The sequence below is a fragment of the Apium graveolens genome, chromosome 11 (genome assembly GCF_009905375.1).
Source record: "Apium graveolens cultivar Ventura chromosome 11, ASM990537v1, whole genome shotgun sequence".
Lineage (NCBI taxonomy): Eukaryota > Viridiplantae > Streptophyta > Magnoliopsida > Apiales > Apiaceae > Apium > Apium graveolens.
The window spans coordinates 195,295,813-195,323,112 of record NC_133657.1 but is presented as its reverse complement, the minus strand read 5'-3'; the positions used below and the strand labels follow the sequence as shown (position 1 = coordinate 195,323,112).

The 27,300-nt window shown below is 32.7% G+C and overlaps 1 protein-coding gene across 8 annotated transcripts; it reads right to left on the bottom strand.

Moving 5' to 3' along the window:
• Window positions 1–995: 995 nt before the first annotated feature.
• On the bottom strand, window positions 996–27,115 carry LOC141697469 (putative tRNA N6-adenosine threonylcarbamoyltransferase, mitochondrial). Of its 8 annotated transcripts, none has more exons than XM_074501863.1 (16): window positions 26,859–27,110; window positions 26,480–26,553; window positions 24,146–24,233; window positions 22,853–23,552; window positions 22,714–22,758; window positions 13,392–13,466; window positions 13,171–13,267; window positions 12,962–13,052; window positions 11,607–11,656; window positions 3,688–3,878; window positions 3,491–3,576; window positions 2,823–2,898; window positions 2,635–2,718; window positions 2,431–2,545; window positions 1,643–1,731; window positions 996–1,354 (listed from the first exon to the last, which is right to left on the bottom strand). In XM_074501863.1, exons 4-16 carry the CDS (start codon window positions 23,096–23,098, stop codon window positions 1,217–1,219), a joined length of 1,383 nt encoding a protein of 460 aa, XP_074357964.1. In that variant the 5' UTR covers window positions 23,099–23,552; window positions 24,146–24,233; window positions 26,480–26,553; window positions 26,859–27,110; the 3' UTR covers window positions 996–1,216. The 8 variants fall into 8 exon arrangements, 7 of the variants coding, with proteins under 7 accessions (XP_074357964.1, XP_074357965.1, XP_074357966.1 ...); XM_074501864.1 differs by having other exon boundaries at window positions 24,188–24,233; XR_012564736.1 differs by lacking the exon at window positions 26,480–26,553 and adding an exon at window positions 2,274–2,333 and having other exon boundaries at window positions 1,241–1,354; window positions 26,859–27,115.
• Between the last annotated feature and the right edge of the window lie 185 nt (window positions 27,116–27,300).

Sequence of the window (27,300 nt, the reverse complement as noted above, 5' to 3'; positions counted from 1 at the left end):
CTTACAACAAATGATAAACCATAATTAGGCCCGGAATGAAGAAATATATATGAACAACTAAACATAGATCAACAAATGAGCAGAATATCACCTTTTTGATGAGTTCGCCTCGTCAAACAATCCAACAAAGGCGGAGTAGTGGCACAGTGACAAAATTTATATAGTGGCAGCTGGGAAAATGAGGGATTGTATTTGCAGATTAAGGGATGCAGAAAGATGTATTATTAATCAAAGAATAATTATTAATTAATTAAACAAACAAAAAGCCAAATATGAAATAACCCACCGATAATTATTATTGGGAAAACCGGAGGAATTAGAATACAAGAATAGGAGGCCTCTAGGAGCAACACGTAAGACACGCGTGATCCTACTTTACATAGATATATAAAGATTGTCGGGAAAAAAAGTCTAAAATTCTCAAATTTATCTCCAGCTTGTAAAGAGTATGTGTTATGGTCCCGGGCTATGGATCTCGTCACGGGTCTATTATCAGGAATAGATGGATTGATTCCCCTTCTTAGAGGAACCTATCTTTCACAATAAGAGTTTTAGTCGAGAGAACTCTTCAACTCTCCTTACACAATTGTTTGCTGAATGAGTAGTAATTTTATTTCATTCAATCGTCTCTCCATATATAGGAAAATAACGAATAAGATAACACACAATTAAGGGAAATACATAAATAATGATTCCCACAATCAGGGAGCCGAGGAACACAACCAAATCACATAGCCATAAAATCAGCTATGACTTATTTGACAAAAAGATTTACTTAAAAACAAATCCCTGAAAATATTTTAGAAATAAAAATGTGATCATATTTCTGAAATTACTCCAACAGTTTGCTGCTTTCCTTTATTCTTCTTTTGGTACTTCTGACCAAAGAATGCATCCACAAGTATGCAGCAATTATACTAAACTAAACATCAACAAAAGTAAAATGATCCAAAGAAAATGGTCAAATGACTGTTAGTTGCTAGGGCAGATCGTACTAAGATACTATAGTATGCGTGAGTTATTTGAAATAAAGTCTTATCCAAAATTATGAATTGAATGATCAAGGATATACATTAGCATTCTGATGAAAATAGAACATATAAATCAGTGTGTCAGAGCTCTACAAAGTGACCTCTATGCTTAGGACACGTGATACCTATAACAGCCAAAAAGAATGAAGTTGACTGCAAAACCAATAGAAACTGATGTTTGAAGGCTATGTTTGTTCTTGTCGTTGAGATGCCTGGATCATAGATGTAAGGGATGGATGCATTCGAGCTGTTCTCAATGACCGAGCCTCACTTTTCCCTCTAGCATATTCCTCGCCCAGTGGCCACCTTGGCCGCAAATCAAGCTAAATTAACATGACAAAGTTCAACAAAATTTAAAGCTAGACCATGAAAATATAAAGATGCCTAAGAAATTGATATGGATCTTGCTTCCAAAATAAAATATGTATTCCGAACAACATGAAAATACTCCATCTTTCAACCTCATAATATAAAATGGAAGCAGACTCACAAATAAATATAAGATTACAATAAAACAATATTACGTTGCCGGGGCAGTAAATTAATGAAGTAAATATCAGATACTATTCCAATTTATAAATAATCAAAAAGAGAGATGCAAAAAGACTAACTCTTGCATCTTCTAGCTCATTCAGAGGCGGGGGAGGATCAAATCTACCATTACGAAAGTGCTCAATACCAGTCCAAGCCACCATCACTCCTGATCATTTGATACAAAGACATGATTGTATATAAGGTAAGGTGTGCCAAATTACTGGTGTTCACTAAAAAATGCAGAAACGGTTTCTAATTTCACAGTATTACTGACCTAGTGGACAGATGCCATAACTTCAGTTTAATTAAACAAATTTTTCTGTTAAGCTAAAAATGCGCAAATTCAAATTTAAAATATTATCATCAAGGGAACACTTTAAGTTCGACTTCTAACAAAACATAAAAATGCAGTAAGCGTTATGAATCAAGTGGAGTCTCAGCAAGTTATTCATCTGTAGCCTCTTTGACTCCACATGTGTGCACTTATGTGTATCAGTACATCTCTCAAACACCAATTCTGTGTTCATGTGTAACCAATCACTCCCCCCCCCCATCTCTCTCTCTCTCTCTATGTCTCTATCTCTCTCATTCTGACGCACTAATTGTTTGTTTTGTTAATCTTGAATACATAGTTCACTAAATAGCAAAGATGCAAAAGCCAACTGGACCTGTGGCCTTTTCTATAAAACCACGATATAGTAGCTGCACCTCTTCATGAGGACAGATCAAATCTGGTCTGAAGACAGCTAATAACTCCGTTGATCAAAACTGCAAATTAAAGAAACAACACCATAGTTCTTGTACAATCTCTTCTTTAATAAGTTTTCTTGCAGGAGAGAATGTCCGACCATCTAAATGCAATTACCATTGTCAGTACAAAGACTAGGAGGAGGGCAAACAAGCTGCAGCCCTTTCTTCTTAGCAACCTGATCCAACCGATCCCTGACGTACTGATTAGATGCCACACCACCTGAGACCACCTTTAGACAAGCAGACAAAAAGATCGGTGATAAGAATTGACGCTTACTTGCGAGGCGTACCTACTATTTGGAGCAAAGTTGAAGAGTACCAAATGTTTAATAGAAGGTTCCATCTCTAATGCCCATTCAATAGCTCTTCCACACTTCTCTTCCAGATGCAATACGGCAACTCGCTGCAATACGAGTTTACAGTGCAAAAGAGCAAATAAAAATATTAAGATATGGAAGGAAATAGAATCTGAATTTACAGATGGACAAACGAATTATGATGCTACACCTGAAATGAAGCTGCAATATCAGCTCGTGAACTTTGGTCTTCAATACTAGCGGAGGAACTGGGAGTTTCAGCATCACTGCATATTACTCGTTTAAAAATGAATAGGTGAATATAATGAAAGAAAAAAAAGAAAATTAATCTACGACAGGGTTTGTTTGACAACTAAAACATTCAAAACATATACCAGGCAATATGATCACGTGTAACTATAATGCTTGAAAGTTATATAACTTCACTTCTCTGCCAATTACTGGTTCAAGGCATTTTCCAACAAATACGAGATTCCTAAAATACTATACAGTTTGCTCCAAAAGAGAAACAGACAATTAATTCAAGGATGGTCTACACAATTTAATTCGACAATGGTCTGGCTGGAATAATCGCTTATAAAGCTCAAAGTGTAAACATTTAGGGGGGAAAACCTAAATAGCAACCACAACAGGGATAGCGAGAGGAAAAAAGTATATGGAAGGAAAGAACAAAACAAGTATTTCAGAGAGATGATTATTTTCCTCCATAAAGCACAAAAGTAGCCAGTTTTCAAAGAAAATCGACAATGTAGATAGCAATAATTCATAGTTCATTTAAATATAGAGAGAAATAGAGAAACGACAAAAAAAAGTCACAAAAAGAATAGAGAGAAATGAGAAACTTCTAAGGCAGTTTACATATTCTTTGATTCAATTGCCAGTCTCACTTGAGTCTTTAAACCAGCATACGAAAAATTGCAATCTTTATGGTGTTTCATTGGGACCTGAGCAGCAATATAGTCCAACATTAGTTATAATGCAAATTCCCTGTTCACCAATTTTATTCCTAAAGCTTAAACACTCTTAAAGTTAGTAGCAGTCGAAGATGAACTTACTTTAAACTTGATGGATCCTGCATCTCCTTTTCGAGCAAGCTCCTCTATAGCTAAGCCCCCGCTCCTCCTCAACTCAAGACCGAGCCACTTCGCAGTCTTGTCATATGCCTCGCCAATTGCGTCATCAATAGTAGTCCCTAGTTGCAAGTATTGACCAAGTTCCCGTGCGAGAATTAGGATATTATGTCCTCCTACAAACAAACAATAGGAAAAAATAATTATAACTAGATGGTCAAAAGTGAAAAAGAACCTTTGATTTGATAAGTTATGTGGAGATCTCAATAAAAACGGACAATTTTGATCTTCCAATCTTAGACAAGCAAAAAAGTATACTTGCAAAGTTGCAAAAAAGGTGATAAAGCAAAAGTAACATTTTTGTTATGATAATGAGTATCCATCAGCTTATGTTAAGTCAGATAAACTAAACTTCTACAAATTACAAAAGTAAGATCATGACTAGATGGCCAAAAGTAGAATAGAACTATTGATTCCTAATTGCAAGAGTTGTTTACACAAATGCAAAACACAAGACTAACAATATACTAATATTCATTTACTTGGACACATATTTAGAAAGTGAAATTTCTTTGTTTACAACCATTTTCCTTTCCTGTTGAATGCATGAAAACGTTTACAGGTATAACATATGGCCAGTTCAGAAGGCATCATGATCATATAGAGATATAAGGAGTTGAAATCCAGTACATCCTGTATGCCATATTCTGACATGTCAAAGACTAATGCAAGCAACTTTTATCATGCATTAAGAGTTATTAGGTTCATAATTACCTGTAGTTATAATTAGACTTACATGAATAAAAAAAAAACTATTTCATTATTTAATTTTTAATTATTAATTGGGTAAAATAGAATATATATATATATGAGTTAAGCAAGTAATATATTACGTAAAACATTGCAGAACATATTATTTTGTGTATCATGTTATGCAAATATCATTATTTTAATAATAAACTTGCAGATTCCATATATTTTACTAGTAAAACCTTGCAATATATATTGTTTTGCAGCACATGCTTAGTTTGTAGAACATCCATGTTCACGTTGCAAAACATATCATGTTTTGCAATATTCTACTTATAAACTGTATAGGATTTGCAAGATTTCTATTATAATAGCGACGTTTGGACAATATGCTTCACAAAATAATATGTTTTACGTAATATATTATTTGCAAAACATATATGGACTCCAGTACTCCAATGAAATGGTGAGCTCCATAGAACTTAACTCTCTTTCTCTCTCTCTATATATATACCAGCTTATAACCCGTGCGATGCACGATTTTCTAAATTTCACTTGTTTTATTTTTTAAAATTTTAAAATTTTCTTTTTATATTTTTTTAATATACATATATATTGTTACTTCTGATTTTGTTGTAATATTGTTGTTATCTTTAATGGTTTGTTGCAATATTGTTGCAACAAATTTGCAGAAATTGAGAAATATATGCATGTTGAATTTAATTACTTTTTTGGCGATATATTATACAATTATATACGGTAGAACATCTAGCATATTCTACCTACGGTTATATCATTGTATCATATTTTGGTGTTTGAATAGTAGCAGAACGTCGTAATCCTTTTATATTTATAATTGGTTGAACCTTTAATAATATTCTATATATACGATTGTATTAGACTGGTTTCTTTTTCTAATTAGTCTATTTTTCAAGTAATAGATTCTTATTCTATGTTCTATGGAGATTGTTATTATTCTTATTCTATGTTCTTATTCTTATTCTTAGGTTGAGATTGTTTTGGTGGTACATGACCAAAGTTTTGGATAAGAAATCACTTACGCTTAATAAATATAGATAAATATAATATAATATATATAAATATTAATTTTAACATTTATTATTATCTTATTAATATAATACATTTACTTTTTAAAGTAAAGTTCTATGGAGAGCACCTTTTAGTTGGAGACCACTTATGTTCTGCAAGTAAAATCTTGCATAAAAACATTGTAAAAATGTATTATTTTGTGAATCACGTTTTGCAAAAATATCATTAATCAATTCAAAATCTTGAATATCGTATATGTACTACATGTAAAACATTACAAAATGTTTAAACCTACGAAACATGTTTAGTTTGCAAAACATTTGTACAATTTGCAGAACATAAACATTCCACTCATTAAATTCATTGGATTTTCAACAATTTTAATGAATTAGTGATATTCGTAAAACATACTTCACAAGATAATATATTTTATAATATTTTAATTGCAGAACGTGGTCTCCGAGGTCTCCTATATAAAATAAAGGTCTTCATAGAACTTTACTCTTACTTTTTATTATAAAAACATCAACTATTAATGACACAAATATTTTTTATTTTATATTATTGGCATGATTCAAACTATATAGTGGTTTAAATATTAGTACAGTTATAATTATAACCTACACGTTTCTTTTAAACTACTACTATATTTTATATATTGTTTGAATAAATATGTAAAAAACATATATTACTTATATTTATTTATTTATTTGTGTAAATGTAAATGTATATTTTGCGCATTCCTAAAATGGTATAAACATACAATTTAATTGAAACTATTTGTACAAAATATATGTATGTATTTGAAAAATTATAAAAATTTTAAACATAATTTATACTCCCCCCGTCCTCCTCAATTCTTTACATTGGGGGACTGAGACTCGACATGCACTTTAATGTTCTTATTAAATGTAGTTGTATAATTTTTTTAATTTATTTTTTCTTCTAAATAAAAATATAATGTTCAAATTTTTACATAAAAAATGAAAATTTTAAAAAATAAATTCCAGAACTATACTTTATCATTGCCTTAAAACGAGTGTCAAGCATGTGAAAAAAACATAAAGAAATGAGGGGGACGGAGGTTGTATATATACATAGGCTTTTGATCAAAAATAAACTAAATTTAAAATACAAACTATAAACCAAAAACAACCACACATTTAACCCTTTTCTCTCTCCTCCATGTGCACTATATATTCATGTATATATTTCTCCCTTCGTTTTTAATTTGTTTCCCTTTATTCGATTAACTTTTTTAAATATAATTTCACCGTATTTTTCTCCATCTCATAATAATCAATTTGCATAGCATATTTGCTATATTCCGGTGATAAATCAATATTTAAGCTTACTCGAATCACCAAGCCGAAATCAGGATTATTCCAGAGCTCAATAGATTTTAGTGATGCTCATAGGCATAAATAGTGATTTATCGCCGAAATATATCAAATATGGTATTTATACTGTTGGAGGATGTAGAAAAATATGGTGAAGTTATATTTTAAAATAGTTCACCAATTGACGGGAAAAATTCAATTAAAAATGGAGGGAATTAGGTGGAGTTGTGTGTGAGAGGGTGTATTTAAATTGGGTGTGGTGAGAGGTTGTATTTTAAATTAGTTGTATTTGAGTAAGAATCATTCTCTCTCTCTATATATATGGCCTTATTCCACTAGACACCCCCTTATAATAAAAACCGGAAACTAAAATAAAAAAAACATTTAAATCGTCTCAAAATATAGCACATATGGTATACAATATGATCATCGGGGGGCATTAGATTAGATTGATCCAAAGACTTAGGTTAGTTTCTAGTATATATATATACTGGCTTAAATCCCGTGCGATGCACGGTTTCGTTTATATTTAAATAAATTTTAAATTTTGTTTATCCAGTCATATAATAACTTTAATATATTTATATTAATATATAATAATCAGAGATTTATAAAAAAAATATTAAAAAAAATAAGGAAGAACTGTGGTCGTAGTCTACTCAGAGGCTTTGATCGTAATTTAGCGGGATAAAGAGACTATATCAAGTTTTTTTTAGTAATTTAGTAGATTAGCATATGTATAACATTATTTATTTATATTTTTTAATAACCACAATAGGGAATAACCGTTGAACCAAATTACACCATATTTTGGTTATTATAGTATAGTGTGTGTGTATATATATATAGTCTTACTCTTATTAAAAATAAATTAAATTACAAACTACAAACCTGTAAATCACTAATTTACGTACTGAAAATCACTAAATATATAAATTATATATTTACAATTTAGAGGCGATCAATGAATTTCACAAAAATAATCATTCAATTACTAAGAATCACTAAATTACATAATAGTGATCAGTAAATGATTAGGGTCACCTTCATAAATATATAAGTGGATTATTTTAGAATCACTAATATACCTATAACAATCACTAATTGCCCTCTGGTTGGTAATTTGTATTCTAATAGAGAACCATTATTTAAAAATATAAAATACACATTTATTTCATTTTTTATCATATATATTTACAAATTTTAATTATTAAATCAAGAAACAAAGTTATACAATTTTTTATTTAATCAATTATTGAAAATTAATGAAGTAGTTCGCAGTGGTTTTGTGGTGGAATCACAGTTCAAAATTATTCAACAGTAGAATCAAAATGTAACATCAATTTTTTTTTTCAAATTTAAGTGTTAAAATTTTTATAATATTCAAATATAATTATTATCTACATTATCATCGAATTTAACATTTCTAAAATAAAACTCTACAATTTCTGATGAGAATCTATAATAAAATCAAAGGGTTCTCCACAGATCTTATAAAATAAGAGGGTTCTCTTTGGAAGGTTGGACAATATATATATATATATATATATATTGTTATATAAATTAAATTCAAACATTGTACACACAGATCTACTATTGACCTTAATATTTCGGCCATTGGGGTCGGATCCCAATATCCTACTCTTATAAGTCTACGTTATATCCACCAATGAATTAGGTAAACTTTAATTTTATTTTAACACGAATCAATAATGTAAGAATTATCTTTAATTTGAATTTAATTTTAGGTTGGACAATATATATATAATAAATGCAAATGATCAAATAGAAACCAAACTTAATATAAAAACTAGAAACTATTTGGTTTTTACCGTCAATCGGTAATTATTTTTCGAAATCCGACTTCACTGTATTTTTCCCGATCTTTCAACGATCGATTTGCATACCATATTTATTATATTTCGAAGTAATTTAGAAAAAAAATTAATTAGTTTCTAGTTTCTATTCTAAAATTGGTTTTTATTAAAGTTGTCCTATATATATATATACACACACACACTTAAAATAGAACCCTAGAACCATTACAATGTAAGGCAAATTCTACAATAAAACACTAAATTTTAATTAGACTTTCCGGATCTAAACCTAGATACATACTTGTTGTGTCTGCTTAGAAATGTTTTCAATAAATATAATGCATAAACACGACATTTTGCATGTGCAATTCTGCTATAGAACCCTAGTTAATACTACATATAATGCAAAGTTCTACACCTGAACTATACATAAATAGCACAAAAATATTTCATAACAAAGTGAATTCAATGAATTCTGTTGCAGAATGTTATGTACTACATATGAACTCTACTTAAATAGCACATTAATACTACAAAATAAAGCAAATAATATTGTCGGACCCTAACCAATACTAAAAAAAAAAAAATTGTTGCAGTACCCTAAATATTAAATAGACTCTCTGAAATCAATTGTTAAATTATCTCATAAATTCAATACAAAATACAAAGTTCAGCTAAAGAATATAAAACTACGGAATAATGTGAATTTTGTCGCAAAATCTTAGATAAGATAGTTGAGACAGTTCTTATAGTTCTTTGGCTAAGGGTTCTACAAGGAACATGATGTGTATATATATATATACATACATACATATGCAATGCAATAGTATTTTAATTATGTGTTAATTATGATAATTTTAGTATCATAATTCTATAATAATTTGTAGTATTAATTTGCGATGGTGATATAAAATTTTAATGATAATGGAATTCTGTATATTTATGTCTATTTAATGCAATAGCATTTATGTTATATATTAATCAACTATGATATTTATAAAATCTTAATTTTACAACCTATTTTATCTATTTTTTAAAGTAGGATTTATTCTGGTTTTGCAATCAATAAGTAAATACTGCTTTTTATTTATTTTTTATTTATTTTTGGTTTGTTTTCCTATTCATCTTTAAATATATTGATTGTTAAATCTAGGGGTGTTCATGGGTTCGTTAACCCGATCAAACAGACCCAACCCAACCCTCTTTTAGGCCGATTAAACCATTTAAGAAAAACCCGATCCATGGTTGGGTTAAAAAAAATTCAAACCGCATTAAACGGGTTGGGTACGGGTTCAAGATTTTTTCATCCAACCCAACCCGATTTAACTTAAGTCTCGTTCGATAATTTAAATATAATCTATATATTATATGTAATTGTACATTATACACTACAAATATTTTCATTTATAGTTAAATTTCGTGTATGTGTATATGATTTATGATATGATATACATTACTAAAATTTTCAATTTAATCATATTTAAAGAATAGTACTATAATCGTAAGTTCTACTATTCAAAATTAGCAATTATATATAGTATTGAAACTTTTTTTATATGATCATTCAATCCGTTCAACCAGCCCAACCCGACCCAAACGATATATACAAAGGGTAGGTTGTGTTACGATTTTATATTTTACGCGTTGGGTCGAAAAATTCCAAACCGATTTAATTGGGTTAGGTCGTAAAAACGCCTCCAACCTGGCCAACTCGACCCATGAACACCCATAGTTAAATCAGTGTTACATAAGACGGGGTTCGATACGAAATGTGGTACGGAAACGGATACATGGCGGTCTTGAGTGATTTCGATGCGAGGGAACGTACGGGTACTATGGAACATCGGGGTACGAGGGAACGTATGGGTACGACGCACCATATTTATTTATATAATTCAACATATTACACACTTTTCAGTTGTAATGTTTAAATGTTTTTCCAATACTACAAAATTTGTAAATTTATTATTACATTATTTTGATGATAAAACTGGAGCAACTAAGATGAAAAGTACTTTCATTAATAAAAGCACAATTGTACGAATTTTAGTAAGTGGGAATTCAGTTTGACTTGTTTAACAAATTAACAACTGGCCTCCTTTTAATTAGGCACAATTATCGAAAAATGGATGTAACAAAATGTCTGGATACATTAATCCAAAAAGAGATCTCTTTTTATATTTTTGGGGGTGCATGTCTTTCTTCCTTCCCTCTCTAACCGTTCTTCTTTCTTCTTTACTTCTGCAAACCCCATTAAAACTCTCCAAGAAAACCACAGAGAAAACAATCGATTCCTTTCATCGATCTGAAAGAAAGAAGAAAGTCAAGAACAACGTGGGTTCTTATGGTTCATCACTACCGGCGTTTCAGGTCACGACCCGCAACATTTCCGCTCGCGATTGTTCCGGGATCGAGGACGAACGAACTGGGTCGCAATTCGTGGCCACATTCCCGTTTCCTTGTATCATTGGCTTAAATAAATTTGGAAGAGTTTGACTCCAAATAAAAGAGTTTAGGAAGAAGTTGAGTGTAAGTAGTATAGATTAACTATTATGGAAAGAGTTGATAGTTGTGTTTGATACATGGATTAAGTTTTTAATAAATTATATATGTTTAAATTTTTTTGGAAGATGCTAAAAACTTTTAGGAAGATGTTAACCAATCAACCAAATTATCATAGTTTGCACAAACCAATAGCTCGCAAGGATTAGATACGAACCTGACTTCCATAGTATATAACCATCTTTAGTAGTGAAATCTTTGGGGGAAATAAGGCAAGTACTTTATATTAAAATAAAGAACTAGTGCTCCAAAAGTAGAGCTCCACATTCCCCAACACTATTGAAATCAATTATGAGTTTTACGAATCTCCACAAGCAATTGAAGGCACATAAACATACTGACATATATAATGCTGATGTAAAAACATCAATTTTAAGGTTCTTACCTGATATAAGAAGGGCTATAAACGGAAATTGCACCTCCCTTTCAGTTAACCTAAATAGAATGAATATGAGAAGGTAAGGTAAGAAGGAATTTATGTGCATGTGTATGCATATCTAATTACATATAACTTGTCTTGTTCACAAAATATAGCACATAATTTTGAATCCCACAATATGGGTGTCATTCCATTTCACGTTGATAAAACTGTAAGATGATTGGGTGTGCTCGTTACTGGGTCAACTTGCAGAGGGTAGCTACTTATCATAATCTTTATGGACTTTATCAGACAGACAGGAGCATGCGGAAGCCTTGAAAATACTGGTGCTCTTTCGTTGATATATACCTTGTGTCTCAAGGATAGAAGGAAATGTTTGATCCACGATCCATTATTGGAGTGAAAGGATTTCAATCTTGCATCTCTTTTGGTTACCAGATGAGTGCATAAGGGGGTTTGGATATAAAATTGAATTGAAAGTTAGAAAAAAATGACTTTAGCATTGTTTCCATATATCAAGCTTCTAATTATTCATGATTTCATGTATCCTCTTACTTCCGACAAAAGATTTTTTTGTTACAAAGATTAAAAAAGACATTGGTTTATAAACGACGAAATTAGGTGATCGCCCTGTCAAAAACCATAGAATATTTCAGAGTTTAGTCTTTATTTCAATATCTACTTCTATTACCATCTTCATATACATCATTTCAACAAGTATTCAGCGATTTTTCCACAAAATCATACAAGTATACCTTGCCCGCCCATTTAATTCTTAGAAAAATCATTTAAAATTTAAAATAATTACGCTTGTCTTAGTGAGGAAGCAAAAAAACATATCAATTTTATGATAGATCCACTGTTGACCCCCTGTCTGGATGTAATCTTAGTCTAAATGCATGTTGATTTTCTAGACATTTTAAATGGATCATATGTGCTAAGAAAAACTCTTTTAGGTAAAAGCATCTGAATACTCTATTGTTAACGAAGACAAAATATAAACAATTAAGTGGGACTGTGACAGCATGACCGAGAGAAAGAAAATATGTAACTATTTCAGGCAATTGTCTATTTTAGAAACAAAATAACTGCGAGAAGAATAATTAAAAAGACCGAAAGTTGAAAGTGAAAGTTGAGATTGTTAATTACATTATGCTTCAAAACAAATATTTGAGAAGTTGGTTCAACAAGGTTTTGGAACTATGACTGATATAAGTTATTAACCGCAGTAAAAACTTGTGAAAATATCAAGAGACTGTCACGGCAAATTTGAATGAGATTGTATAAAATAACAATTAACTAAAATTGACATAAAGTATAAAATTAATTTCTTTAGATTATTGAATTTCAAGATGTCATACCGAGCTACCAAAGCATGGGCTTCCATATGATGGACATTGACAATAGGAAGGCTATAACTAGCAGCAAGTTTCCGAGCTTTCTGCACTCCAACTACATGTATACATGAAACGATATATCTGTTTAAGAGAAGCCTCGTGTTCCCAAAAAAATATCATCTAGTAACTAAATAAAATTGTAACTGCTAAGAACCAGCATAGAAATCAATTACCACGTAGACATAGACTTAAACCGGGGCCAATAGTAACAGCAACTGCAGAAAGATCTGACTCAATCAATTTAGCTTTATCGAGTGCTTCCTGAACCACCTGTAGACAGCAAACAGAAAATATGAACATATTCGTGAAGGATTTGAGAGATGGAAGGTGTTTGAGATGGCATAGAAGCACCTTTAATAAAGTAAAGATAATCAACACAATGTAGCTACAATACCTGGTCAATCACTTGTGAATGTGCTTCTTCTGCCATTTTAGGAGAAACTCCTCCATATTTAGCAAGCAAATCTCCCTTGATTTAAGTGTAGTGTTAGTCACACAATAATAAAAACCAGAAGACGTTAAAAAGGTTCTTCTCTTCTTTGTAATTATAACACTGACTAAGGAAATTATGCCGTCGGAGATATTGGAGGCATAAGAGATATTTACCAAGATATTTTTTCCATCAACAAAGAATCAAATACACCGAAAAATAAAAGTAGGCAGAAAGAAATGCATTCATCAACTAAGGGCCATCCCTGTGTGTTCATGTACAAAGTAAAGCAAGCTATTTGTAAAATTTTCAAAGAAGAACCGACCATCTTCAAGTTCCCCCTGGGTCATTGATTCATTACTTTCGTACAATTTCAGAAGAATTATCAAGTTGACACTCATTTGTGCTTATAACTATTGCCCCTATCTTATCACATTTTGATAAGTAAGCTTTACTAGTTAACTTTGATAGAGAGAACTGCTTATCATAACCGTTTTCTGTCTTGTCTATATATTCTGTTTGCTTAGCTTCTGGAGAGTTAGTTAGATCTGTAAAAATCTCAAAACCTTTCATATCTAATGGAGATCTCAGTTCCTCCATGATTGTTGATTATCCTTAGTTACATCTACACATATATACAAGTTTGTAGCTGTTAATCATGAATCTTAAGATGGTATCAGAGCTTTTCTCTTCCGCAATCATCTCGACAATTTTTTTCTCTGCGTCATCTTCATCTCTTAGACATATCGGTTGGTGCTTTGTGAGTTTTTCATTTCGCCTACAAACTGTTTGATCGTATTCCTGCTTCATCTCAATTTTATCGTTTCTTGTTTCTGGTAGTTCACGTTTTTTGTTGAATTTTGATGAATCGCTGATATAGCGACGTTGCTTTGTGCTTAATTGAGTTATATCTCGATTGCATCAATTTCGTAATCGTTTCTGTTTGAGTTTTGTAATCGTTTCCGCTTGATATTGATCATATTCATCTTGTTATTTGAGATCGTGTTGCTTTTCGCGTTCGTTGAATGTCATCTACGTCTTCACCTCTTAATCGCACTTACGCTCGAGTTGTTTTACAATCTGACACAATGAATACAACCACACCTCCTTCAAACAGATACACAAACACACCTCCTTCAAACACAAACGCCAACACTCAATCTTCCACATCTATTGATAATAATGCACATCCGTTGTTTTTGCATAATAACGATCAACCTGGAATGGTTTTGATCTCTAAGAAACTCACAGGATCTGAGAATTATGCATCCTGGAAAAGGTCTATGCAGATTGCTTTATCTGCCAAAAATAAGTTGGTAATTGATACTGGTGAGTTTGTGGCTCCTAGTGTTTCTTCTCCTCTTTATGCTCATTGGCGTCGAGTCAACGACATGGCCATTACATGGATCTTGAATATTGTCAGTGATGACATTAGTAACAGTATGAATTACATGGACAATGCTGCAATAGTATGGAATGAGTTGAGTGAAAGATTTTCAGCAGTTAGTGGTCATAAATTCTACGAAACTCAACGTGCTTTGTTTAAACATGAACAAGGGATGTTTCTGTGGAATTCTATTTCCACAAGCTTAAAGGCTTCTGGGATGAGCTTCGAGCCTTATCACCTGCCATTCAGTGCACCTGTACTTCCAATAAAAAGTGGGAATCACGGATGGAAAAAACTCGTCTCATACAGTTTTTAATGGGACTTCATTCAAGCTATACTGCTGCTCGAAGCCAACTTCTCGTTATGTCTCCTTGGCCTAGTGTTAATCAAGCTTTCATGCTTATTAAACAAGAGGAAAAACAGAGACAAAACCATGGTTTTACTTCTTCGCCCATTGCTATGATGGTTAATATGCCCTCTGTTTCATCAAGTCACAGTCCCTCTCCTTATATTCCTAACAAGTTTAGTGACAAATCCCCTGCTCGTGTTCAAGAATGTGCTCATTGCCATATGAAGGATCACACTAAGGAAAAATGCTACAAACTCATAGGCTATCCTCTTGACCATCCGGCTCATCCTAATAACAAAGGAAAACGCAGACCTCAACATTCCAGATTTCAGCAAAAACCTTCAAAGCCTGCTGCTCTTCAGGTTTCTCAGTCACACTCTAGTGCAGATGCAGTTCCCGTCTCTCACTCTGCTTCTCTTACTACCAGGATAGAAGAACTTCAAACTCAGCTGCATTCCGTTATGAAATGTCTCAACACTCCACCTCCATTCTCCACTCCATCTCCAACTTCTTTCAGCCTTGCTACACACTTGGCAGGTACTGCTTATTCCTTATTATCTTCTGCACAATTTTCACATAACATAAGGGTTTTAGACACCAGGGCCATGAACCACATGTGCTGCAACATTGATTTTATGCAAGATGTTACTTTCTTAGTCACACCACTAACTGTTAAATTTCCTAATGGGGAGAGTGCTCTTGTTACTCATATTGGTTCTGTTTTCCTTCATCCCAACTCTGTTCTTATCCATGAAGTTTTATTAGTCCCTTATTTCACTTTTAATCTGTTATCAGTCCATAAATTGTCCTCTCAATTGGCTTCCACCATTCATTTTACATCCAGCACGTGTTATTTGCTAGACCAATACCGGACGAAGGCATTGGTTCTTGATAATCTCAGTAGCGGTCTCTACCAACTCTGCAATACCAATGCTATTTCAGCCCTCATTGCTTCTACTTCGTCGTATTCTCTTTGGCACAAACATGTCCCTGCTAATATTTTGTTCAAAACTCATGTAATTGATTCCCATTGTTCAAGTACTAAATTTGTTGAGTCCTCTACTACTTATCCATTAGCAAAACAATGTAAGCTTCCGTTTTCTTCAAGTTTATCGAATGCTTCTAGTCCTTTTGAACTAATACATTGTGACGTTTGGGGCCCGTATAGGACACCCACTTATAATGGTTGTCGTTATTTCATAACTATCGTTGATGATTTTTCTCGTGCTATCTGGACTATTCTTTTGCCTACTAAGCAACATGTTTCTGTCAGGATCAAGTGAGATTCTGACCTAATTTGTGTCTATTTTTGGTATTTTCTGAATTAACAAGTAAGATAACAGCTAAATAGCAATGAAACAGTAGAGATTAAGCAGAAATGTAGGTGAGAAACAGAAGAAATAAGATGAGAAACAGAAGAGATCAGATCAGATCAGATTAGATTTACGATGAGAAGAGAATGCTTGTAGAACAAGCCAGAATTTTAGAGAGAGAAAGCAGTTATAGAGAGAGAGTGCTGGAATGAGATTCCATTTTCATATATCAATTCATAATCTGATATTACAACTGATAGATCTATTTATAGACTCTACTAGCTTGTAACTAACTACTTCTTAAAAGACATAATTGCCTCAATACTCACTACGAACTACTTAATATCCCAAACTAATACTAATATATGTCAATCCTGACATTCCTCCCTCCTTAAATGCCACCATGTCCTCATGGTGGATCATGCATTTGCAGTTGCTTTTCACCACTTGCAATAGTCGCTGAATGCAGAATTACAGCTGTAGCACAAATAATTTGAACATAGCAGGCACCAATTATATACCCTCCTGGATCAAAGATGGTCATTAAAACCCTTTTCCTAGAAATATCATAATCTTCAAGTCTCCTTGTATTTTCAAGGCTGCCTGGTTCCAGCACAGTGCACAGGTATGGTATTACAATCATCTCAGTTTCCCCAGAAAAAACATAATTTTGATTTATCTCATTAACAATATTATCAAACTGATCAATCACTTTTTGAGTACTCTGGCATTGTAGTGTAGCTGAATTCACAGTCCCAATGATGAACACTTTCCTTTGCCACTGAGAAGGTCCCTTTACAAGCTGCTCTATTGACTGGAAATTCAAACTACTATCTTCCCAAGGCCTAAATTGTGCACTAACTGAACTTTTCACTAGAGCTTCTTCCAGTGTCACCTCACTCCTAAATTTATCTTTGAACTTGTTTTTAACAGCTTCTGACTGCAGGTTTTGCACCAGACCACCAGAATCAAAGATAAGCACCTTGTCCCTACAAGAATTGCTAGACCTCATACCCTAATCATAAGAAAATTCAGCTGTTAAAATTTTTTTGACAAGTCTTTTGCTATCGAAAGCCTCAACAATGTCTCTGCTTGTAGGAAACAATGAAGATACTTTTCTCAGTTTTGTAGATGCATCAATTCTGTTGGCATTTGAAACTCTGGCCCTGACTTCATTGTCACATCTAGATCTTCTTTGTCATTAGATTTCCTCTGTGAAATCAGGTGTGCACTCCAACATCTTAGCACCAATAGAATTGCTTTTTTTAAAACTCTGTTTAGGCTGAAAGAAATCCTCCAGTCCCAAAGCTATACAAATGATTTCTTCAGAGTGCCAATCCTCTTTCTCTTCACCTGGCAGTTCATCAAACTTTGGAGAATTTAAATTGAGATGGTCTAATAGTTTGAGTAGATTATTTCCTGGTGAGCTAGATATAACAACATGATTCACAAATCTAGCTTCTCATTTCTTCTTAGCTTTCATCTCTTTTAATCTTTCCATCTTCTGAGTAACCAGTTCAATTAATTCCTCCAACTCATGAAATCTCTTGTTTGACTTCTCCTTGTAGCACACACTGTTTTTGGACCACCTGCAAGAGTGCATTATAGGATTCCTCATTTTCCTCCTTCATTCTGTACCAACAGCCACCCCTATCCTAAACTCCAAGAGTTTCAATCCAGCCAGCTTCTAAGCACACTAAAATTCTACTCATTCAGTCACCACTAGGGGTGTGCATTCGGTTCGGTTAACCGAAAACCGAACCGAATAACCGAAAAAATTTCAGTTCGGTTTACCAAATTATAAAATTCGGTTCGTTTTCTACAGTAAAATTTCAGGAATTCTGTTTTTCGATAATTCGTTTTTTTACCGTGGTTAACCGAATACAACAACCGAAATTTTATATAATATATAAATATACAATATTAATAATACCGTGTTTGTAATTCTGTAACTAATATACATATATTATTATTATTACAATAGTACTTCTCCAGTTCTCCCAAATCAAACCCAGGCCCAGTTCCCAATTTCCCATTTCGATTCAAAACAGATTCCACTCCAGAGTCCATCGATTCAGAGGCCCACTCCAGAGTGACAGAATCCATCGATTCAGAGATTTTTTCAAGGTATTTGATTTTGATTTTTGTAAATTGATAATCATTTTCATTCCATTTCCATACGATTTTGTGATGTTAATTCGATTTTGTGATGTTAATTCAAACAAAAACAGAAAAAGTGGTGAAGACTGAAGCATATGAAATAACAAATATATATACGTGGCTGCTCTTAATACAGTGGTTTCTGTACAGGGAGAGGGAGGAGAGTTATTATTCACCTATTTTTTTGATTTTGAATTGTTGCATATGTATACAGAAATTATAATTTGTTGAATTTGTGAATTGTGCATTTTATATTATCAATGCTGGTAGGCTTTAATCTTAAATGTATTGGCCTGTAAATTCAAAATTTTAAACTTAATACTAATTGTAAACTTAAAACATTGTCTTGAGTTTTTTGCAATTATAACATATTTTCTTAAATTTCGGTTTCTATTTTCGGTTTCCGGTAATAACCGAAATGGTTATTTCGATTTCGGTTAAACCGAATACATTTCGGTTCAGTAGCATTTTTTTCCCTTATTTCGGTTTCGGTTAATCGAAAAAAAATTCGGTTTGATTTTAACCGAATGCACAGCCGTAGTCACCACAACTAATCCGTTCTACACAGCAATACCCCCAAGCTATAAATCTCACTTTCTGTGAGTCAACTTGGCAATAGTTTCAACAGTTGTCCAACAATTTAGACTTGACAACAACTGATCAACCCTTCAGATTCAGTATTTCACAGAAATCTGACCGGTTACTCACACGAACAATCTATCAAACAATACTATGCACCAGTTAAACACTCTACAACAATTCTCCAAGTCAATTAATCAAACACCTGTAGTGCTTGAATAACAACACAATTCAATAAGCACAATTTCTCAGGACTTAAGCTACTCACAAACAATTACTGAAACACCGTGACAACTAGTAACAACACAACATAACAGAGACAATTCTCCAGAGTTCAACAGAGACAATTGACACTGAGGAGTTAACTCAGTAAATTGAAGCAGAAAATTCTGAAGAATTGTCTTTGCTGAACTCTGGAGAATTGTCTCTGTTGTGTTGTGTTGTTACTAGTTGTCATGGTGTTCCAGTAATTGTTTGTGAATAGCTCAAGTCCTGAGGAATTGTGCTTATTGAATTGTGTTGTTATTCAAGCACTACAAGTGTTTGATTAATTGACTTGGAGAATTGTTGTGCAGTGTTTAACTGGTGCATAGTAGTGTTTGATAGATTGTTTGTGTGAGTAACCAGTCAGATTTCTATGAAATACTGAATCTGAAGGGTTGATCAAGTGTTGTGGAGTCTAGTTGGACAACTTTTTAAACTTTTTCCACGTCGAATCGCAGAAAGTGAGATTTATAGCTTGGGGGTATTGTTGTGTAGAATGGATTAGTTGTGTGACTAGGGTTGTGCATTCGGTTAAAACCGAACCGAACCGAATTTTTTTTCGGTTAACCGAAACCGGAAAAAATGCTACCAAAAACCGAACCGAAATGTATTCGGTTTTAACCGAAACCGAAATAACCATTTCGGTTATTACCGGAAACCGAAAATAGAAACCGAAATTTAACAAAATATGCTTAAGTTTACAATAAGTATTAAGTTTACAATTAGAATTTAAAATATTGAAGTTACAGGCCAATACATTTAAGTTTACAGCCTACAAGCATTTGATAATATAAAATGCACAATTCACAAATTCAACAAATTGTAAATTATAATTTTTGTATACATATGCAACAATTCAAAATCAAAAAAATGAGGTGAATAATAACTCTCCTCCCTCTCCCTGTACAGAAACCACGGTATTAAGAGCAGCCACGTATATCTATTTATATATATATATTTGATATTTCATATGCTTCAGTCTTCACAACTTTTTCTGTTTCTTTTTGAATTAACATCACAAAATCGAACTAACATCACAAAATCGTATGGAAATGGAATGAAAATGATTATCAATTTACAAAAATCAAAATCGAATACCTTGGAAAAATCTCTGAATCGATGGACTCTGTCACTCTGGAGTGGACCTAATCGATGGACTCTGGAATGGAATCTGTTTTGAATCGATGGATTTTTGAATGGAGATGGGAAATTGGGAATTGGGTCGTTTTGAATCAATGCATTTTTGAATGGAGATGGGAAATTGGGAACTGGGTCTGGGTCTGGTTTGGGGTCTGGTTTGGGAGAACTGGAGAAGTACTATAGTAATATTAATAATATAAGTATATTAGTTACAGACTTACAGACACAGTATTATTAATATTGTATATTTATATATTATATAAAACTTTGGTTGTTGTATTCGGTTATCGGTTAACCAAGGTAAAAAACCGAATTACCGAAAAACCGAATTCCTGAAATTTTACTACCGAAAACCGAACCGAATTTTATAATTTGGTTAACCGAACTGAAATTTTTTCGGTTATCCCATTCGGTTAAACACCCCTACGGTTCGTACATTCTTGGCTTTAGTTACCGTTAAAGGCTGGGATTTTCACCAGTTGGATATTAATAATGCCTTCCTCCACGGAGATTTAGTGGAGGAAGTTTACATGGAAATTCCAAAGGGGCACCCTTTACATGGTACAAAATGCAGTCTCTCGATTGAATAAGTCCATTTACGGGCTCAAACAGGCCTCTCGTGTTTGGTTCAAAAATTAGCTTCAGTTTTATTGGGTCTTGGTTTTGTGCAAACTGTTGCAAATTATTCACTTTTCACTTATAAAAGTGGTAGTTTGTTTATTGCTCTAGTTTATGTTGATGACATTTTATTAACTGGGACAGATTCTGAGTTTATTACACATGTCAAAATTGTTCTGCACTCCTCCTTCACTATTAAAGACCTAGGCTTAGCAAAGTATTATCTGGGTTTGGAATTACATCGCACTACTGAGGGGCTGTATATTCATCAACACAAATTTGTGTATGATATGCTAGTCGAAGCAGGCCTCGAGGATTGCAAACCTCTCTCTCCTATTGACACCATGTCAAGCTTTCTCCTCATGACGGTGAACGGTGAATTGTTAGATGATCCTACTCCGTACAGGAAATTTGTTGGAAAACTTCTCTATCTCACGGTCACGAGACCAGACATTGCGTTTGTTGTTCACCACTTAAGCCACCACTTAAGCCAATTCTTACAGAAGCCTCGTGTTCCACATATGCAGACTGTCCAACAGGTTCTCCGTTACTTAAAAGCTACACCTTTTCGGGGTATCTTTTATTTCGTTAATTCCAGTCTTATTTTGTCTGCATTCTGTGACAGTGATTGGGGCTCTTGTCTGGATTCTACAGGCATGTTCAGAAGCATTACTGGGATGTGCTTACTGCTTGGTTCTTCCCTTATTACCTGGCACTCTAGCAAACAAAAGGTTATTTCTCGCTCCACGGCTGAAGTTGAGCTCCGTGCTATTACAGATACAGCGTGTGAATTGACTTGGATTACTTTGTTTCTGTCAGAACTTAATATTTCTCAACAATTGCCCATTGTTATTCACACAAACAATCAAGCTGCTCTTGACATTGTCGTATATCTAGTTTTCATCCCAAAACAAAGCATTTCGCTCTTGATTTGTTCGGGAACAGGTTCAGTCACACCTCATCTCTCCAATTTACAATCTAAGCTCTTCTCAGTTGGATGACATCTTTACTTAAGGCCTTGGTTGTCAAGCTCATTGGTCGATTCTTTCCAGCTAGAATGTTCGACATTCAACTTGGGGGGGGGGGGAATATTGCCCCTATCTTATCACATTTTGATAAGTAGGCTTTACTAGTTAACTTTAATAGAGAAAACTGTTTATCATAACCGTTTTCTGTCTTGTCTATATATTCTGTTTGGTTAGCTCCTGGAGAGTTAGTTAGATCTGATAAAATCTCAAAACCTTTCATCTCTAATGGGGAGATCTCAGTTCCTCCATGATTGTTGATTATCCTTAGTTATATCTACACATATATATACAAGTTTGTAGCTGTTAATCATGAATCTTAAGCATAACAATACCTCATCTCACACAAAAAAATTACCTAAAGGCTAACTAGGAAAAAAATACACAAAAACCCGAGAATTACACAAAAATCAATCCAAAGTGGTGTAACGAGCATTTGTACATATATTACCTGAGAAGACACAACTTGGCTAAGAATATCACCATTGCTTCGAACCTATAAAAACACAAGGACACAATCTTTACACACAACAAATCAAACAAAAAAACCCAAACTCACACACACAACAAAATTCCAAGAAATGGCTTACAACAGCGGCAGCAGTGTCATCACAACTAGTTTCAATGCCAAGAATAACCAAATCATGATTTGTGGTTTGTTTATATGATAATGGGTCACCATATTTATGAGCAGATAGAGTAGATAATGATTTGGGTGAGAAGATGAGTGAATAAAAATTGGGTTTTTGAGGTCTGGGTTTAAAAGGTTTTAAAAGTGTGTATAGGGGTTTTGGAAGATGGGTTAAGCAGGAAAGTGAAGATATAATTGTCACCATTTTTTGTGTATTTGTGAATCCGGTGTTATAGAAATCGGCAATTTCGCCAATAAATCGGCCGATAAATCGCTGTAAGGCAGCCTAGCGATAATATAGAATGAAATCGGAGAAGAAAACGTTTTTTAGTATTTTCGGTCAAAATCGGCAATTTCCGATCAAAATCGGCAATTTCCGGTCAAAAATCGGCACTTTCCGGTTAAAAGTGGAGAACCACCCATATTATGCAGATACAAAACTGGCAATAGGAAGGAGAAAGAAACTCTGCGTTAAATTAATGAAGACTGTCGATTTAAAATGAAGAACCCAACGTTGAAGGGAAGAAGGGAGAGAAGAAATGAGGTGAAATCGAAGAAGATGGGAAAATGTAAGGCTCCGTTGGATTTCTGGGTTACTTGAACATATCTTTTATTTAAATATCCCACTTGAACATATCTTCACGTTGAGCCATTTATCCCTGTTACACGAAGTATTAAGATCACAATATTAGCACTTTATTTATATTTATTTAATATAATTGTATTTCAATATTAGCACAATATAATTGTTGCTTTTATTTAATATATCTTATTTTTTGAAGTACTGTATTTCAATTTTGAATTTTAATAGTTTTTGATTATTATATTTTTTCCTCCTTTTAATACAAATAACTAAATATAATTTAAATGTGTTGCTTATTTTTAATAGTTTTTAATATGCTCTAAGCATTCTTCTCGGTTGATATTATTACACAGCAACAATTATCTTCACCAAGTAAGAGTTCACAGTATTCATATAGTACTTAGCTACTTAATCATCATTATTTAATCAGTCATCTAAACTAATTTTTCTACACCAACAACCTCACTAATTCACCTAACAATCTAAGAAATAGTCTGCAGTTTATAGTCTAAGAAATTACTCAAATCAGTTAATAAAACAGGACAAGCAAGAACATTATAACAGTCTAAAACAAAAAACAACATAATGCATTTAAAAAAAGAAGAACAAAATAGCAGTAGTAGCAGACAGATCTTCAGAAATTTCTACAAGTAATCAATAGATACATACATAGGAGTGGGGAGAGAGAGGGAGACCGAGGGAGGGAGGGACCTGTATGTTGCTGAACGGAGGAGGCGGCGGCTGCTGTGTGGTTAGTCTGTAAACAATCTAAGTGTAAAAATCCATAAAGAGATAGTACTTTCTAAGGTCGCTAACAGAATACCAGTAATCACAACTAGGCAACAAGCAGAAAAGTAATAAACAGATTGTATATGATGTTCGCGATATTCAACTGGTATATCATTGACTGCACAATGTGTACGATTAAAATCAAGAAACAATCGCATATGGTATACTACTAGTTTTTAAAACTCGTGTACCGCTCAATCCTCAATGTGATTGATACTAATAGCAATACATTATGTATTATAAACCAACCAAGAGCTCGTTACCATCACTTGTGCATAAAAGCCAAAGAATCGTCTAAATTCAATTAGACAGAATTTACCAACCAAAGAGGTCTCACTTGGCCCTGTCCACGCCCTTTATTCATCTAAAGATTCCGCCTTTTACACTAAAAACGCAACCGGACGATTCCAACAGAGTAAAAATCATAACTTTCGAGGTCAATTCATCCCCTTACGTAAAACCCATCAAGGGTTCACAGTCAATTCCCAATATTCAACTTCACAAACCAAAATACAGACCATGGTAACATCAAACTATTCAAAAAAGTGTAACAAGCTAATTTGAACCAAGAATCAAATTTTAATTAAAGACCCAACAACAATAATAGTACAATTCACCATGCAAAAGCAACAGAATCAATATACACAATTCATAACACAAATTCATAAATGCAAAATAAAAAAAAATAACAAGAATTTAATTAGAGTACCTGTGTGTGGATGGAGCAGCAGTAAGAAAAAAACCCAATTGAATCAATATATATATAGGATGTGTGAATATTAGAACAATTTTAGAGAGTGATGTGAGCTTAGAAAAAGATGGGGGAGCATAAAGAATCTACTGTGACAGCTGGAAAATTTATTATGTTTATTTAGAAAATAAGAAAAAAAAGTAAAAAAAAAATAATTATACTTTTAGTAGATTATTATAGATTAAAAAAGTAAAACATATATTCGAAATGTTTGGATTAAATTAGTATATGATTTATAATTATTACTTTGGTTTTATGTTAATTATGTAAATGTCGTGGACATGTATAAATTGGTTGGAATTAATATCACTATCTAAAAATAAAGAAAAAGTATAATTTTATATAATTTTTAAAATTTTTAATTTAATTTTTAGATTTTCGAAAGAGATTACGACTTTCTAATTTGGTATATTTAGGGAAAGAAAGTTTTAAAATTTAATAAATTAATTATTGATTTATGTTGATAATTTCTTTATTTTTATTATACTAACATATACCATAATTTTATGTGAGTATAAGAATTTATATGCTTATTTAACACGGATAATAAATAGTTATGGATTTATTTAGTAAAATAAAAAAATATCTTATCAAGCCAAAATTTATAAGAGTTATAGGGACAGTTACTTTGGGCCCGACAATGGTTGCTTCAAAAATTAAAAGATGTCTTATCAACCCAAAATGAATACACAATTTAGTTAATCCAGGCCCATCTTCAAGCCACACACCAAATAATCCAAATCTCCCTCAAGAGGCCCAAACAAATGTATGAAAAATAGTTATCAAATGGCGTGTCATGTCTGATATGACATTATAAAATAACTAGAATAGAGTTACTACTTCGAAGCTCTAGATAATATTCATAGCACTAGTCACTAAATGACAAATGGAGCAAATGATTTAGGACATTGCTTCGATTGACATTAGTTCAATTGGTTAAAGTTACCTTACTAAAAGCCCGTGAAATGCAAGAAAAGTACAGCTACGTCGCTCAGAAAATTGAAAAATACTACCACTCACCATCCCTCAACAATTGAAAGATATAACCTCCAATAAACACGTTGATATTACCTTCATTATAGTTTTGGCTTCCACAAACTATTTCATCTCATCCGATTATACAAACTTGATAGCAATTTAGAAATTTAATTAATACAAGATGATTAAAATTCCTAATTGATCTTACAACTACTTTACTTCAACTACGCCTAAATCCAAATATTACTATAAAAACCCGAAAAACTAAATTTGTGCTGCGTATCATATTAGTGTCCAGAGTAAATGTCGTTTGCACCAAACAAAGTAATATCGTAATTAAATTAAAAATACCTCACATTCCGTTCTTACATAAACTCCTTCTGTTTCTTAAACAAGTAAATACATTATCACAAATACCAAACATTATCAATAGAAAGGTTCACAAGCTAAGAACGGTATCTAAATTAGTAAGTGGCAACACATACCTTCATATAGTCAAAATTCAATCGATACTAAATACGAACAGAGCAATGTAGTACATTAAAACACCGCCACTAGTCTAGCATCCATAATTTAATCATGCCAAAATAACAATTCGGAATGTCAAAAAATGTACAAGTTACTAATGATCCACAATCAAGCTAAAAACAAGCATTTCGAGCTATTAATATATAAACATTAAAAAAAAGAACAAAAGCAGCAATTTATTATCTAAATAAAACAAAACATAAAATTGGTGAATTGCATAAAATTAAGTGCTTGAGAATAAATTGTGAATTGTGTACAATTTTTACTAGTGACTAAAATTGCATAGTTATAGATACACAAGCATTAGAACAATATATATATATATACATAATTTACCTTTGGAGCGAAAATTAAAGAAAAATTGGAGGTTTATAAGGACGAGATAAGTGTAAGTTGTATGTATATATGTGTATATAGGTTTGGGATTTGAGTAGCGTATTGATTGATGTTGGGGGTTGTAAAAGAGAAACCTAGAGGAGATAAAACAAAGATTCAAGTGTTGGTATTGTACATACGCCCTTGTACTTCGTAAATATTCCTATCTGCGCCTTGCAGAATAGTTGGGCTCGTCAGCTCCTCCAGCTCTACTATCCGTAATAACTGAGCCAAATTCGAGATATTCGAATTATTAGAAAACCAAGTTCGAGATTCAGATTATTCCGCAAGTAAATTTCACGCGTTTTATCGAGATTTTATGATATTTAATTTTTTATATAAATATTTAATATCTTATTTATATTTTATATATTTAATCGAATCGAACTCGAGTTGAATTGAT